The 17,976-nt window shown below is 36.3% G+C and overlaps 1 protein-coding gene across 1 annotated transcript in view; it reads left to right on the top strand.

Moving 5' to 3' along the window:
- The window catches only part of KL (klotho), a 64,230-nt gene extending 46,877 nt beyond the window's left edge, over positions 1-17,353 (top strand). Inside the window, exons 4-5 of the mRNA XM_072616413.1 lie at positions 7,999-9,100; positions 16,743-17,353. Of these exons, the coding sequence (XP_072472514.1) occupies positions 7,999-9,100; positions 16,743-17,065 (1,425 nt within the window). The 3' untranslated portion in view covers positions 17,066-17,353. The remainder of the gene's footprint in view (positions 1-7,998; positions 9,101-16,742) is intronic.
- Positions 17,354-17,976: the final 623 nt, after the last annotated feature.

The raw sequence follows: 17,976 nt of genomic DNA on the forward strand, positions 1-17,976 counted from the left end.
AGTGACATCTTTCCTCAGAAACCTTGTCTTTAGGCACTAGCTCAGCTGAACTGATTCAGATAGTTTTGGGATGGACTTAATATCACAACAAAATTTATTTGCTTCCTTTAAGACATTAGAGGTAGAGAGGGAAGTGGAGCAAAGGTGGTAGAGAAAAGGCAATGACTTGCTTGAGCTCTCCCCAAAACCCCTCCCAACACCTTTAAATAATGCCATAAAACAATTCCTGGAGAGGCAGAACCCACAAAAGGATGGAGTGAAATAATTTTACAAAGACAACTTAGAAGGTTAGCAGGAAAGGTTTATTGTGCTTGGGTGAGAATGGAGCACATTCCAGCAAAGGTCATGCTAGCAAAGACCATGCCCCAGAAAACCAGGAGCAGGCCTTGGGAGTGACTGAATCAGCAGCAATAGTATCTGCTTCCAGAGCTCTCAGCCCAGAGATAATGAGGAAGTTGAACAACTAATCAGTAAGAGATTACAGGGGTCTCTTTGCTGGCATAGAGGGCAGGACTCTGTTGCTTTGCCCATACTCAGATCTGGGTCACAGTCTTGGGTGGCAGTCCCAGAGAGAGAATGAAAACTAGCACACCAGAGCTTCCAACTGCAGTAGAACAGCGACCCTTATCACACTTCCAGGGCAGAAAAGAGTGCTTGTGTTCACTCACAGAACAGAGCACAGGCCAGGAGAGTAGTAAACACCTCTCCTTGAATTATACCTCCTTGGAAGAACTGAAAACTTGCAGGTCTCTAGAAGTGTTTCTGGAAACAGCAGCACAAAAACCCCTGAAGCTTGGGACAGAACACCCTCCATCCTGGAAACAGAGCCCCACTTTAACAAAGAGCTAAAAGTCAAGAAATGGACTGGAAAAATGAGCAAATAATAGAAAAAAATTCTGACCAAAGAAAGTTACTATGGTGACAAGGAAGATCAAAACATGCCCTCAGAAGAAGAAAACAAAGTCAAAGCTCCACCATCCAAAGCCTTCAAAAAATATGAATTACTCTCAGGCTATAGAAGAGTTCAAAAAGGATTTTGAAAATCAAGTAAGAGAGGTAGAAAAAACTTGGGAAGAGAAATGAGAGTGATATAAAAAAATCATGAAAAGGGAGTCAAAAGCTTGATAGAGGAGATACCAAAAAATAGAATTGGCCAAATGGTAAAAGAGGCAGAAGAAGCCAATGAGGAAATGAATATCTTGAAAACCAGAACTGGCCAAATGGAAAAAGAGGCACAAAAATTCACTGAGGGAAAAAACCCCTTAAAAAGTAGAAGTGGCCAAATGGAAAAGGAGGTACCAAAGCTCACTGAAGGAAATAATTCCTTAAAAATTAGAATTGAGCAAATAGAAGCTAATGACTTTACAAGAAGTCAAGAAGCAATAAAATAAAACCAAAAGAATGAAAAAGCAGAAGACAACATGACACACTGGAAAAATAATTGATCTGGAAAATAGATCCAGGAGGTTTAATTTTAAAATTATTGCACTACCTGAAAGCCATGATTAAAAAAAAACACATTAAGGGTAGAAATGGAAGAGTTCAGTAGGCATATGGGGAGGAGATCCAATATCAAAGCACTGTAACCTCAGCCTGCCTTTCACTTCTCCTACTCCTTTACTATCTGTTAACACTTTCTTTCTTCTACTACATAGCCAGTGATTCATCTCCAGCTGTTGCATCATCATTCTTGTTTCTCCATACTATGTCTGGACTCATTCATCACTAGTCTTCCCACGCCAGTGGTTTTCCTGGCACCAGTAACAAGCTCTTGGTACTCTATCCAGTCCTTTTCCTTCTCAGATATTGTTGCAGTGGTAAGAGCCATGGAAGGAACTTGCTATTTTTCTCCTTGTGTCTCCTAGCCCTACAGAATTCTCAACTCCTGAGACAAGAAGAATCTGCTGGGGCAGGAGACAAAAACTAAGGAATAGCCAGAGAGGGAGGAGGAACATGACAGAAGAAACTGAGTTAGGATAAAAATCATTAGAAATGGTGAGAATTTGTGCAATTAGATTTGTATGAAATATCAGAGAAGAGGGACATGGAATTAAGTATTTATAGACAGGAAGTTGGCATCTTTGGTACCTCTAACCAACTTCAGAGTCTCAAAAGTGGCATTTTAGAAAGAAATATTCAAAAGAATACTAAAATATCAGTAACTGTACACTGGTCATTTAAATTTATTATGGAAAAATAATAATAAACAAATGCTATCATAAAATCACATTATAATAAGTCATTATTATCACTCTGGGCCTCAAGTTCCTCATCTGTAAAATGTAGAGGTTGGACTAAGTAATCTCTCAAGGCCTTTCCAGCTCTAGACTATGAGTAGTTGCTTAATACACCTATTATATAGTCTTATAGAATATCAAAAATAATTTCATAAATTGGAGGGTATAATTCTTAGAATTTTATGAAATAGAAGAAATTAAATTTTTTCATAACCTTTGTAGAAGGAATTCTTGTCTAACCTAAAAGAGATAGCTACAAATAAAAATAAATACTTCTTCATAAAATAGTTCTTTATTTAAGCTTTTTTAATATTAGATAAACTTAAAAATGATTTTTGTTTTCAAAATTTTAGGACTTTTAAAAAGTCTGTTATCAGTTAGCCCCCAGGTGCCTTACCCCTACCACTTCATTTATTTCTGCTTATTATCCCAAATTTTTCTGCTTTTCTTGTCTATCCAACATTAGTCCCATTTGTTGTTTTGACTTCTAGAATATAAAATGATGAACAGGTAGGCAAAAATCAGCCTTTCACATACTAGGTCTTTAGTGTTTCACTTTTACTCGGATACATTCTTAATCTGGGGGTTTGTTAACTTAAAGAATTTTTAAAAATTAATTAATTTATTTTTAGTTTTCAATATTCACTTCCACAAGAATTGAGTTCCAAATTTTCTCCCATCTCTCCCCTCAACTCACCCCAAGATAGTGCATTCTGATTACCCTTCTCTCAATCTGCCCTCCCTTCTATCACACCCTTCTCTTCCCTTATCCCCTTCCCCTCTATTTTCTTGTTGGGCAAGATAGATTTCTATACGCCATTGCCTGTTTGTTTTATTTCCCGTTTGCATGTAAAGACAATTTTTAATGTTAGTTTTTAAAACTCTGAGTTGCAACTTCTCTCCCTTCTCTCCCTACCCATACCCACTGAGAAGGAAAAAAATTTTTTAAATAGTTGCATTTCAATATAATTGTTTTCTTTGATATTTCTGTATATTTTGCCTTATGCATTAGAAAACACGATTCTGAGAAGTGGTCATCCAGCATTCTGAGAATGGCTTCACCAGTTTGCTAGTCCATGACACAAAAACAGTAAAGAGCCTGTATTATGACATAAACCGCTTTCTCTTTACCTGCCTCTGATACCTCATTGTGAGACCACCCTGAGATTTTGAGGGCTGTATCAGGGGATAACAGGCCTTAGCATGGCCCAGCAAGCTGGAGAGGTGCCTTCCACAGATCAGGCAGATATCTAACTGTGTGTCAGTCATCCAAGCTAAGCTTGCAGAGGCTCCTCACCATTTGTTTGGCCACAGCAACGTGTGAAGTCAGACTATTAAATGATGAAGGGTCTTAGTCATTGGCAGTGGAAGGACTCTCTTGGGGAAACCACAGGCCTTCTGGGATACTGAAATACATATGTTTTTTTTCTTTACATAGACTTGTGGAAGATTGCCAGTTTTGTAATCATACTGCCTTTATCCTTCCATCAACAGTCAGAAAGGCCAATATTTACCTATACAGATCCTGGTAATTATTTTTTGCTAGATTTTTCTAGTGCAGACAGGAGAAAATGAAATTAAACTTAGTCTATATGTTCACTTTTAAACTTTAAGGGATAAAAATAATTTTGTGGTATCTCACAGCTATCAGATTGACCAAAATGATAGCAGAAAATGGCAAATGTTGGAGGGGATGTGGAAAAATTGGGACACTAATAGCCTGTTGGTGGAACTGTGAACAGATCCAACCAATCTGGAATTATGCCTAAAGAGTTATAAAACCTTTTGACCAAGCAATGCCACTATTAGGTCTGTTTCCCAAGGTGATCCAGGATAAGAGGAAAAGAAGCTATATGTTCTAAAATATTTATAACAGCTCTTTGTGGTGGCAATGAATTAGAAATTGAGGGGATGCCCATCAATTGTGCAATGGCTAAACAAATTGTGGTATATGATTGTGATGGAATACTACAGCACTATAAGAAATGATGAGCTGGTTGATTTCAGAAAAACATGGAAAAGCCTTCCATGAAATAATGAAGAGTGAAGTGAGAACCAAGAAAATGTTGTGTACAGTAATAGCAATTTTGTTTAAAGAACTGTGAGTGTTTATGTTATTTTGAGTGTTATACTCAAATCAGCTACAAAGGATTCATGAAGGAAGATGCTATCCACCTCCAGAAAAAGAACTGATAAATAGAAGTGTGCATAGTATGGTTTTACATATGTGCATGCATGTATCTATGTTCAATGGTGGTCTTCTCTAGTGTAGGGTGAGGAGGAAGGGAGGGAGACAGTTTGGAATTTAAAATGTAAAATAATACAAATGTATATTTACACAAACATTTACATACATTTACATAAATATAAATATACTTATGTAAATATAAACATATGTTTACATAAGTATATAAAAATATAACAAAATAAATAAATAAAAGAAACTGGGAACAGCTTAATCTTTTGTAGTTCTCTAGTTGTCAAAGATGATCGTAACCCTCCATCTCTTCTGAACTCAGTGGTGGCTTTATATTATGTTTTAAAGGAGGAGGAGGAAGAGAAGAAAAAGGAAAAGAAAGAAGCGAGGGGGAAGAGGGAGAAAGATAAGAAGAAGAAGGAAGAGGAGGAGGAGAAAGTTGACTACTTAGGAAGGGAGGAAGTGGTTTAGGGAAGAAACATTTATATAGCACTTATGTGCCAGGTATTGTGCTAAGCATGTTACAAGTATTCTCTCATTTGATTTTCACAGAACTGCAAGGCAGGTGCTGCTCTTATCTCTATTTTAGAGTTTAGAAAACTGAGGCAAACAGAGGTCAAGTGATTTGCCTGGGGTGCTACAGTTAGTAAATAAGTGTGTGAGGCCAGATTTGAATTACTTTAAGATCTGCCAAAATGAAATGGGAGAAATTTTTGTTACTGCAAGGAAATGTCTATGCCCCCAGTATATGAATAGTGCCACTCTTACATCCTATAATTTGGGAAGCAACCCATCTGGGTGCGTAATTATGCTTAAGTGAACTGATAGCCTGTCTAAATAAACTGTGTAGCTCTTATTGCAGATTATTTTTGCAGAATTTTTCCATTTAAATTTAGTCTTTATTATCATTAGGGCTGAAGCACTTTGCAAAAAGGCAACATTTTCAAATTTTGGAAAAAGTTATTCTTCAGCGGTTACCGAAGTCTGGATTTTTAACATATAGAAACCCAGACAGAGTAGAGCCTTGTACATTTCTTTAAAATAATCTTAGAATACAATAACATAAAGAATTTCTTTCTAGGCAGCTAGGTGGCATGGTGGATAGAGTTCTGGGCCTTGAGGCCCAGATAATCAACAATAAGAGGTCCACAGTTTACTCAGGCTATCAGTTCATTTAATCATTATAATGTACCCAGATGAATTGATTCCCAAGTTAAAGCATTTCTTGTACAGAATATAAGCATGGCACTACTCATATATTGGAGGCAGGGACAAAAAATTTCTCCCATTTCTATTCGGCAAATCTGAAAGTGGCATTTTTTTTCCCCACCTACTATATCCTGTATCAGAGCTCTATAAGGAAAATAAAAGTATGAAAGTTGAGATTTAATATCCTGGTTTAGTTTTCCCTTAAACAATCCATTACAAATTCCTTGATGTTTGGTGGAGCTTTGCAGAATCCTAATGCCATTTCTAATTTTAAAATATTTTGTAAAAATACGTTATTGAAGAAATCATACGTGATGGATTACTTAACAAAAAAAAAGAAAAAAGAATAGCCTAAAAATCCTCTTTTCCATATCGGCTGTTATTGAGACTAAAATTAGAAATGTGACTGCTGCCTTTGTAAATCACAGTTGTAAGTTTTTATAAATTTGTAAAATTTTTGCTCATTTTAGGGTTCTTTTAAAAGCTAACCAAAAAGTTATTCACAAGTTGTATATTTTCCCTTCAAAAAGGGCATACAAACATTTTTCTGCCACAAGGCCAAGAAAGCATGATTTGTGGATGCATCACAGTGGAAAAATACTTCTGACAGTATTCCTGCAGTATTATGGGACGTGCATGCCCTGGTAATCTACAAGGGACAATTCTCCAGAAAAGCAATTTCCCTCTGACATGCAGCTTTTTATTACTTTGCTTTATAAGTGTAGTACTGACCTCCCTGGAGAGAACCACAGATGATTTTCAACAGCCCTATAAAATTCAGCAGAACCTTTACTGAACATTGGCAACTGCAGTTAGGCTGACCCCTGCTTTTGGAATGAGGGTGGGGTAGAGGATCAAATGAAGACACTTGAAAGCTATGAGGATTTTTTATTTTAAGTTTTAAAGAAAATGTTGAGGCAGAGGAAAATGCAAAGTGTTAAGTATCATGCAGTTAACATTTCTTGGGGAGAGTTAGCTTACAGGACTATAGTTTTCCTGGTTTTGCTATTTTGTTAATGTTCACTTGTTCTAATGATTCATGTTGATTTTGGATACTTATGTTTAAAATGTTTAGAAATCATTGTTGCCACAAAGATGCTTTTTTGAAATTAGCTCTTACTTTTTATTTTAAATCACTATAAAATTGTTTTGCTTAACTCAGTATAGCGCTAGAGTGTTCTATTTAGCAGGTATTTTAACTGCTTTTCTCTATCATTGGGAGTCTGTGTGTAAATCTGTAACTAGGGTGGGGCTTTCTCCTTAGAGCTGAGTTTAGAGGAAACCAGATTTAGAGGGTACTGACAGTACATGTACACCTTCCAGGTATAGAAACATTAGCATTTAGAAGCTAACTAATAAAATAATTAGTTAAAATAGGAATATATCAGATGGCCATCTAGAGTAAGCTCTTCCCCCTTCACTCTCTAACTTCCACACAGTGAACTCTAGTGCCCTTCAGCCAGTGTCCTCTGACTCTGTTTGCCAGCCCTGTGGCAATGTTCTGCCACCCTCCCCTTTCTCCATCCCACCCCCTCCCCCATCTGAGGAGAAAGTTTGTGCAGCTTGCTACATTTTTGCTTTGAGGTACTTGCCCTATGCGCAAAAATGCCTCGCTATGGCTCTGTCAACGTATTAATTTGTGCATTGGCACAAATCTCCAATAAAAGGCAGTACAGCTACAAAAGTTGAACACTGCATTAATATTTTTTGATTACCCTGCCTTACTTCTGTGCACTCAGTAATCATTCAATAAATGCTAAGAGTATCTTAACATATATTTCAGTGACATTTGAATAAGCACATATTTGTGACAAGGAGTACAAGTTTATGCTCATCCACATACATACATGCACACACACACATATATGTATATATATATATATACATATTTCTTTTTCCAAAGTTCATTGATTCTGGCTCTTAAAATGGGCTCATTCCATTGAAAAACCTAACTCATTGCTACTTTATTATTTTAAATGATACATTTCAATTAATATGTTGCTTGTGTAGTTGAGCAGTTTATTGTTTGTTTGTGTGTGTTCTGTAATTTTGTAGTTGGAAGATACTTCCAACTTCTTATTTTTAGCTTGTTTTTTTCTTTTTTATGTTAAGATGACCTTACAGATTGGAAGTTTATGCTTGTTTGTGGCAACTGCCTGTGTAATAGACAGGTGATGACAAGGAAAAATCCTACTTCCTCTATTTTGAAGCATTCTTAGTAGGTTTTTTTTTAAAGCATATTCAACTCATCTTTTCTTTTATGATTCATTGTTCTACTTCATGAATTGTCTATGCTTACTGAATTTTCCAGGACTGTCCAGTAAAAAAAACTAATGTTTTCTTTATTCTTCTTAGGTAGATACAACTCCTTCCCAGTTTAATGATCCGAATGTTTATGTCTGGGATATCCATCAGAGTAAAAAGCTCATTAAAGTTGACGGGGTTGTGACTTCAAAAAGGAAGCCTCATTGTGTGGACTTTGCTGCTATCAGGCTCCAGATTTCTCTGCTTCGGGAAATCCATGTAACTCATTTTTACTTCTCCCTGAAGTGGGCCCAGATTCTTCCTTTGGGAAACCAATCTCAAGTCAATCATACGATCTTACATTATTATCGATGTTTTGTAAGTGAGCTTGTCCGTGTCAACATAACACCTGTTGTTGCATTATGGCAACCAGCCCCTGACCATCAAGGTCTTCCCCTTCCTTTAGCCAAACATGGAGCCTGGGAGAACCCTCTAATTGTCAATTCTTTTGAAGAATATGCTAGGCTGTGTTTTAAAGAACTTGGTGAGTTTGTTAAGTTTTGGATTACAATGAATGAACCTCATATACAGAATATGACATATAATGCAGGACACAATCTTTTGAAGGCCCATGCACAAGCTTGGCATATGTATGATCAGCATTTTAGAAGATCTCAAAAAGGCAAAATATCAATAGCCTTACAGGCTGATTGGGTAGAACCAGCATGCCCTTTCTCCCAAAAAGATAAAGAAGTAGCTGAGAGAGTCTTGGAATTTGACATTGGCTGGCTTGCTGAACCCATTTTTGGCACTGGTGACTATCCACATGTTATGAGAGAGTGGCTGAACCAAAGAAACAATTTTTTTTTGCCTTATTTCACTGAAAGTGAAAAAAAGCTAATCCAAGGATCATTTGATTTTCTTGCTTTAACTCATTACACCACTATCCTTGTGGACTGGGAAAAAGAGGATCCAGCGAAATATAATGACTATCTAGAAGTGCAAGAAATGACAGATAGCACATGGCTGAACTCACCAAGCAGAGTGGCTGTGGTGCCCTGGGGATTACGCAAGGTACTTAACTGGTTTAAATCCAAGTATGGAGACATCCCTGTGTACATACTAGCTAATGGAATTGATGATGATCCGCATGTGATACAAGACGAGATGAGGATGTATTATATACAGAATTATATCAATGAAGCTTTAAAAGGTAAGAATTTCATAATACAGTGTCACAGCAGATTTTATATGTTATGGATATATAATATTCTATTGATGCTTGCATATTAAAATTCTCATATCCTAAAAATATGAACACTATACTGATGTACTTATTGTGCCCAAAGTGAAGCCAGTCAGTCTCTCAATTCTAAGCAAAAAAATGACCAGTTCCCGGTGACTACTCTTTACATCTAGCAGACCATTTCAGTGTTTCTCAACACTGGAATCTAGATTGTTAGAAGTTCAGTCATTTCTTTTCTATCATGTCCAACTTGTGATCCTATTTGGGGTTTTCTTGGTAAAGATACTGGAGTGGTTTGCCATTTCCTTCTCTAGTCTATTTTATAGATGAGGAAACTGAAGCCAACAAAGTTAAATGCCTTGCCTAGGGACATATAGCTAGTAAGTATCTGAGGCCAGATTTGAATTCAGAAAGATGAGTCTTCCTGACTCTACACTTGGCGCTCTATTCACTGCTCCACCTAACAAGATAGTTGTAGAAGGGCACATATCACTCGAGGGACTATTCAAGTGTTCTCATGAAGCCATAGAGGTCACCATGAGTTCTTCAAGGCTATGCCAGGACAGGTTCTGGCAGATTTTTACCATACTGGAAAATGTTGGAGAACAGGTCTAGTGACAGATTATGTTTATTTTCTGAGGATCAGCCTAGCTAAGTATGGAGAAGCATACCACTTGTGGACTGGCCCTTAGATCGTTAATTCTTTGTGCATATGGATCCATGAAATAGTGAAGAGTGCAAAGCAGCTCTTAGTCCTATGAGTCTTCTTTCCACTTTCATAGACATGGTGGCAAAGAGGTAGAAAATGCAAAGTCAGAGAATGCAAAGAATCATGTTTCCAGCCAAGGCTAGGGCATGTTTCATGCCCTCATTTGAAGAATCTCCTAATTGATAGAGGAAATACTGACATGACATTCCATGCCTGCATGAGGAAAGGAATTAGCATGAAAGCTTTGAAAAGGAGGGACATTCTTCTCTTTTTCCTTTGAAAAAGGTTTCAAATTTTCCCTGGGACCATGAAGAGAGAGAAAAAGACTTTGGAAGCTACTTGAAATATAGGGGAAGCTGACTCCTCAGTATGTCTCTGCTTTTCTTTCCTTTCTGTCCTCCTTTAGGATAAGAAAGTTTGTTTTGATCTCAGTTATTCATTCCCTTTTTAACCATCCCCTTCCTTATCCCTCAGTAGTTTCCCTTTTGAGTTTGGTGCATTTCTATGCTAAACTGTGGGTACATGTGTTTGACTCCTTTATCCATTTCGGATAAGAATAAGATTCGTTTCATGCATACTATCTCCATCCTTCTTTCATCTTTGTATATTTCTCATCCACTGCAATTTTGAGAAGTAATAGGTTCTACTCAACTGTTCCTCCTTTCTATACTAGTTTATATTTTTTATCCTCACTTCTCTGTCCTTTGTTTAAAACCTGAAGAGCAGAGCTAGTCTGCCCACAGGTCATCTCTATTACTTATTTAACTCCCTCAGTACTCTTTGAGAACATTAAAGTTCTAAGGAAACACTTATATCTTCTCTCCTCAGTAGAATATCAGCACCATATTATGATACAGCCACCTCTAATTGCTAAAATAAATTTATCTTTCAAAGTTTCTCGACTCTGGTGTTTGCATTTCAGAGTTTCTACCCAGCTCTGACTTTTTAAATCATAAATGATTAAAAGTCCTTTATTCCATTAAAGGTCCATCCCCTCCCCCTCCCCCCATAAAATATACTGAACTTTTCAGGGTAATTTTGTTTGTAAGCCTGTATCTTTTGCCTTACGTAATGTAATATTCCAAGATCTCCCCTTCTTTATACTTGAAGCTGCCAGGTCTTGTGTTCTCATGATGTGGTTGCTTGGTACTTAAACTCTTTCTGTCTGCTTGAAGTATTTTTTTCTTTGAAATAGAAGCTTTGGATTTTGGCTATGATATCCTGGGACTTTCATTTTAGGTGGTAATTAGTGGATCCTTTATTTCTTTACTTTGCTAGTAAATAAATCTGGGTAGTTTTGTGATTTTTGAAAGTACAGTTTTGTTCTTTATTTTGTTTTTTACCATAGTTGTCAAAATATCCAGTGATTTTAGAATTATCTTTCCATAGCCTATTTTCAAGATAGTTAAAAAAATAAAATATATTACTTTTTTCCTATTTTTTCGGTCTTTTGATTTTGTTCTAATATTTCTTGCTCTCATTCAATAGATGATTTCTGTTTAGTCTGTTCTAGTTTTCAGAGAATCTAATAGTTGGGCAAGGCTAGCCACTTTCTTTTCTAAGTAATTTATTATCTTTTCAGATTTTTCCTTCAGAACTGGTAGTTCACTTTAAAAATTTCTTTTACTTCTTCTAGATATTCATGTAATCTTTGTGGACAATCCTTTCTTTCCTTTAAGTCTCTGCTTTTAGTTATCAAAATACTTCCTATTCCTATGTTGGATTTTGGGGTATCTCTAAAGCTATAATAATTTTTTTTAGCATAGGTGGTGCCTTCTTTGGTTTAACCATCTCTCCAGCTTTAGTACCTGAATTGGAGTTCAGTATCAGGACCAGGCTCTCTCCCCTGCTGTGCTTTTGGGTATGGATGATTGACCCTTGTTGATCTCACCTTGGTAATGTGGGTTCCTTGCTGACCTCTACCTTCCAGGGTTAAGCTCCTTTACATCTTTGAATTCCAGTGTGCTGGTGTTTTAGGGCTCTCCATGGCATTTCAAGACCACATTCTAGCGACTTTGGGTTATCCTTGTCCAAGTACGGCTGCACTATGCTTACTGATTGCTGCTGCTTCCTGCTTTTCCATGAATGCCCTGGGTCTTTTTGACCATCCTGGGCATTTCTCAGGGTTACTTTTCACTTTTCCTTCTTCCAAACATAGAGCCTTACTGGCTATCAATGTCTCTGACTGATCTATGGTTGCACTGGAAGGCTCCAGGCTTGTTTGCCTGCACTGACACTGACTTTGCTGGCAGCCCTCTTTGCTGTTGCCTATGTGCTTCCTGCTGACTTTTTGGACAGCTCTGCTCTGGAAGTAGTCACTTGTTGTAGTTTCTCATATTTCTTTTTGGTCTGGTGTAAATTTAAAGTTTTTGTTGGAACAGATGTGTGGGAGCTGGGGGTGGGGTGGAATCTGCCTCTGTCAAGTTATCCATTTTGCCCGGAATTCAACTTTTTTATATAAATGATTTTTTTCTTTATAGATACAAATTTTTCTTTAATAAGATAATTTGGAGATACTAAACATGTTGAGAACCAAATAACATTCCACAAAAGGAAGCTTACTACATAACTTATGGAGGAAATATAGTTATTGATGTAGGAGTTCTTTTTAATCTTCTGTCTATCAGACTGTTGACTTGTTAGTCAATACCAAAATCAATATCAAATAGAAAAAATAAAAATAAGAAAACCATTTGGCATACAATTAAACTAATTACAAATGACCCATTTAAGCAATCTATTGATGTTTTTAAGAATGGGAAATGGGTAAGAGAACAGAAATTGATGAAGACTATCAATATGAAAGATTGCAACAGACTCAATTAAACTAGATCATCCTGAGGATGAAACTAGAAGGACAATAAAATGGATAAAAATAGAAAAAGATTACTACAATCTATTAAGATTACTATAACAAACTATTTTTTCCATAAATAACAGTGGAAGCACCATATTTGAATTTCTAATATAATAATTCCTGGTGTTCTTGCATAAAGAGGTGCTTAACACTAAGAAAAATAAAGACACGAAGACCAGCTGAACTAAACAAAATTTAAAAAGGGAAGTTCTCTACTGGAGGTGCTATAATTGTGAGGATATTGAGAGATAGATTCTCAAGATATTTGGAAAGAAAAGGATATCAAACACTTGGAGAGGAAAAAAAAAACATGATCACTATGCTCAAAAAATCAGTCCTGAAAATATCAGTAACTTCGAATGCATAAAATACTTTACCATCTCTACAACATCTTTATGAGAATAAACTATAAGTCTTTTTAAAGAATCCTTGATGAAGATGTGAAAAAAGAACAGATAAGCTTTCATAAATGATATTTCATGGTAAACTAGTAAATCAGCCAACAGATGTTTATTAAATACCTACTAGATGCCAGATATTGTGCTAAGTGTTGTGAATACAAAGAAAGGCAAAAAAAAAATGTTCTCTGTTCTCAAGGAACTCGCAATCTAACAAGTGACGCAACTTGGAAACAACTATGTGCAAATAAGATACGTACAGCATAGTTTGGCAATGATCAATAGACAGAAGTCACTAGCTTTACAGGGGTATCAGGAAAGGCTTTTTGAAGAAAATGAGCTTTTAGCTGAGGTAGCTGAGGCTTGCAGGAAGCCAGGGAAACCAGGAGATGAAGATGAGGACAGAAAGAATTCCAGGCATAAAATCAGCTAGTGAGATACTCACAGTTGGGAGATGAGTGTCTTGTGCAAGAAATAGCAAGGAGGCCAACGTCACTGAGTCACAGTTGACTAAGAAATACAGAGACTTCCAGACACCATTTTCCTTATTGTTTGTAGACTATAAAAAAATTGGTTGGTAGAGCAAAATATCATCTTCAAGGCTCTCCTCCAACAACATGTCTGTCCTGCATATGCTGAAATCATATAAGCTTCCTTGAAATATTTGGCAACCCAGATTATTTTGTTTGATGGTCCTCAGACTAAAATATCTGGTGAAACATAAAAGAAGGGAAAATAGGTTCAAAGTATTTGCCAAAAACATGCAAAATGGCTGTTGCAAAGTCCAAACCAAAAAAGAGATTCCTTCTCATTGGTGAGGTCCTGCAGAAGCTATTATTTGTGGACAATATCACGCTAATTGCATCAATCTTTAGGACATGGTCGAACTCATAAATAAGGTCTATTATCACTCAGAAGAATTTGATATAACTATCTTCACAGGAAAAATATGAAAAAGTATGTGAGTTCCAGTTGTCTAGACTATGATGTATATTTGAATGAAGAGCCACTAGCACTGATCTATACATCCATATGTTTGGATGGCATTTCACCCACAACTCAATCAACAGAGCAAACTGGATATTAAGGAATTTTTCTATATCCAAATCACAGTGTATAGACAAAGACCTTAATCAAGTTAAAGTATCATAAGACTTTTGACTATTGGATGAAGGCAGATGACATCACATAGGACTTATCTTGAGAAAAGAATCAGACAGAACCTCTCACCCTATGTAGAAAGAGCAGTTCACCCACTGGTAAACACAACCAAGCAGTGATTGAAGGCTCCAAGTTGAGGAGCTAAGGATTCCATCTAATCCCCTGAGAAGGAATCAGCCTGAACCAGTATAAACAAGAGGCAAGACACCTACATGCAATTTGGGAGCCCCGCCAAAAGACAAACACAGATTCAGATCCAGAAGGATGGCCACAGGAGGAAGGAAGCAGTTTTAAAGGAGCATGACCCTTCAGTGTCGCAAAAGTATCAGAGTCTAGTTGAATTTAAGGTAAACTTCAAGAGGTCTTTAAGAAAGGAGAAAGGGACTACCAGAACCAAGAGCTGTGAGTTATTCATTTACCATAGATCTTCCTTATATGTCTACCTTACCATCACTGTGCTTGGAGTTTAAAATTACTTTCTTCAAGAGCCTTGTGCAAGGGGAGAGAGCCTCCTCTCCCCCAACTTAGGAGGAATGTTTTGTACCAACTGGATTTATGACTGAAAAGGAGATGAGTCTCTGATGTAGGAAAAGCCAGGGATAATTGATTTATAGCTTACATGATCTGTTGTTATCAGTAGAGTATCAAGAAAGCTCCAGCACATTGGGAAGTTCTATGGGAGAACATGGAAAAGAATCATACCTGATGGGAAAGCATGAATAATTTTTGATTCACATCATTGAAAGGAGAGCACTCATTGATGAGATCACAGATCGAAGAAAGTATTAAAGAAACTATTCAGAATCTACAGTAACATAGTTATCCTCTCAGTTTATTTTTTATCATCTCCTTAATGAGCTTCTCCTTTCGGGAGTAGGAAATGTGAAGTTTGGTTAATTATTCCCATTATTAAAAACAAATGTCTTGATTAGATTCTTTGGGTTGGTTTTTTTTTTTTGAGGTTGTATGATATTTATTATCTTTTTTATTCATTTAAGAAATTTTGAGTTCATATTCTCTCTGTCCTTCCAGTCTTTCCCTCACCCATTCAGAAAGCAAGCAATATCATACCCATTATACAGATGAAGTCAGGCAAAATATATTTCCATATTAGGCATGTTGCCAAGAAAAGAAAAGTGAAAAATATGCTTCGGTCTGCACTTAAGAGAGAATCAGTTCTCTCTTAAGGTGGCTGGTATTTTTGTATCATGAGTCCTATGGAATTGTTATGGTTGATTAGGTTAATTTTTTTAAAAAATTAGATTTAAGTTAAAACAGTTTTTGATTTTGGATCTCTTCAGTTGCTAGAAATTTAGAACTAAAAATTTAGAGGGGAAAGTTTCCCCATTCACTACCTAGTTAACATTTTTAACTGCAGTTAACTATATTATTGATTTAAATTGGCATCCAGAGTGAAGGGTCTTAAACAAATTTTATTTTATGCATCATCACAAACAAAAGTCTAATTAAAACTTTACTTATGCTAAATCAGACAGCCTTGTGTTGGATTAGTTTTATTGGTGATTACTTTGATTTATAAATGATGACACTTAGAGAAATTATTTTGTTTTGGTGGCAAAACATAGTCTCTCAGGAATAATACAGTTTTCAAATACTGTTGTTACCTGAGCATTTAGTTATAATATCCTCAGCTTTAAGGGAAAAGAAAGAATTTGTTTTAGAGATCCTGTGTTGGACATTTACTGCTTAATCGCCCAAGGTCTCAATTTCTTCATCTCTAAATAGCAGAGATGCTTTTTGATTTTAAGTCTTCTGACTCCAGTGGCCATGGTTTTAGTCCTTGACCTCTGGAAGCTCAACATTTGCATCATACTGAGCTAATTAGATAAGTGGAAAATGAGTTCTCACTAAATTCATTACTCTACATCTTAGGGCAGCTGGGTGGTATAGTGGATAGAGCACCAGTGCAGGAATCAGGAAGACCTGAGTTCAAATCTCACCTCAGACACTTGACACTCACTAGGTGTGTGACCTTGGGCAAGTCGCTTAACCCCAGTTGCCTCATTCTGGGTCATCTCCAGTCATCCTGATGAATATCTGGTCACTGGATTCAGATGGCTCTGGAGGAGAAGTGAGGCTGGTGACCTGCACAGCCTTCCCTCACTCAAAAAAACAAAAGTCAAGTGCAAGACATGTCACCATTTCTCTGATGGCATAGTCTTCTTTGGCAATGAAGGGTGAACACACACACTCTGTATCTATATGATTTGACATTAGCGTATGATAACACTTTTTGATACTCTAGAGCTGGCCAAGAGATTTAATGCATTCTTGGTCTTTCCTTATTCTTGGTCTTTTTTGTATTTAAATTTTTTTCTAATTCCATCTTAGGTTTTACTTAAAAAGCAATTTCTCAGCTTCCAAAGCTATGTTAAATGTATTTCCTGTGAATAACTGTTGCCTGTCACATAACTTTAATAATCATCCTCCTTTTCCTTCTATTCCCTCTCTTTTATTTTTCAGCACATGCATTGGATGGTGTCAGACTTTATGGATATTTTGTCTATTCATTTAATGACCGAACTGCTCCCAAGTTTGGCCTCTACCGTTATGCTGCCAATCAGTTTGAGCCAAAACCTTCAGTGAATCATTACAGGAAAATTATTGACAACAATGGTTTTCCAGGACCTGAAACTCTGAGGAGATTTTGTCCAGAAGAATTCATCCTGTGCCCTGACTGTAATTTTTTTCAGACTCGAAAGTCTTTATTAGCATTTATAGCTTTTCTATTTTTTGCATTTATTGCCACTATTTCCCTAATTTTTTACTACTCTAGGAGAAGTTAAAGGAATTAGATGACTTTTTTTTCCTTTTTTTCATCCTTTTGGTAGTTAGTTCTAAAGAAATTGTGCACAATGTTTGCTGTTATGTTTGGGCCCATTTGCATGACCAAATATTGTGAAATTGTAGATTTCACACGTGACTTCTACAGTAATACATTTTTTTGTTCTGTATAACAAAAATTTTGTCACAGATGATTATTTTCAAAATTTTGAATTTGAATATCCCTAATGAAGTTTAGTAATTGGACAACCTTTTTTTCTTTGAATAAAATCTGAAATGTAAATAAAAAATAGAAACAATTGAATTTACTAAAATCAGTATAATTTTTAAAAATGTGATAAATTAGGGGAAAACATAAGTACAACATACTCTCAGCAATAGAATGGTAGCTTTTCATTGGAAACATTGTATTAATAATAATAATATATAATTATTAATCCTTATTCCTAGTAGAAGAAAAATCAGAAGCATTTGGATTAAAAGATTGGGACCAAATGACTTGACCCCATCTCAACACCATAGTACATCATGGCATAGACCTCTTGACTGATCTGAAAGTTTTCCATGAAAAAGCTGATGAGAAAATATAAAACACAGGGGAAAATAAAAGTGCCTAAATAGCTGAAAAGCATGCAGTGCCTTCTGAAGTATTACTCATAGTTACAAAGTTGATATTTGTTTTATTCAACAGAGCCAAGTCTTATCCTGCTTTTAATAGGGAAGTCACGAGAAACATAGTGTATGAAATCTAAAATGTGACACAGCCTGAGAAAAGAGAGTGGGGAGAGAAAGCCTATCTAACAGTCATGAGCTTTAAGTCTGATGTTCACAGCAGATGATTTATTATAAATTTCTTGTATTTATATCATGTATGCAGGCCTTGAAATATGAGCTTGCCTTGCTTGCAAGGAGG

The sequence above is a fragment of the Notamacropus eugenii genome, chromosome 5, assembly GCF_028372415.1.
Source record: "Notamacropus eugenii isolate mMacEug1 chromosome 5, mMacEug1.pri_v2, whole genome shotgun sequence".
NCBI lineage: Eukaryota > Metazoa > Chordata > Mammalia > Diprotodontia > Macropodidae > Notamacropus > Notamacropus eugenii.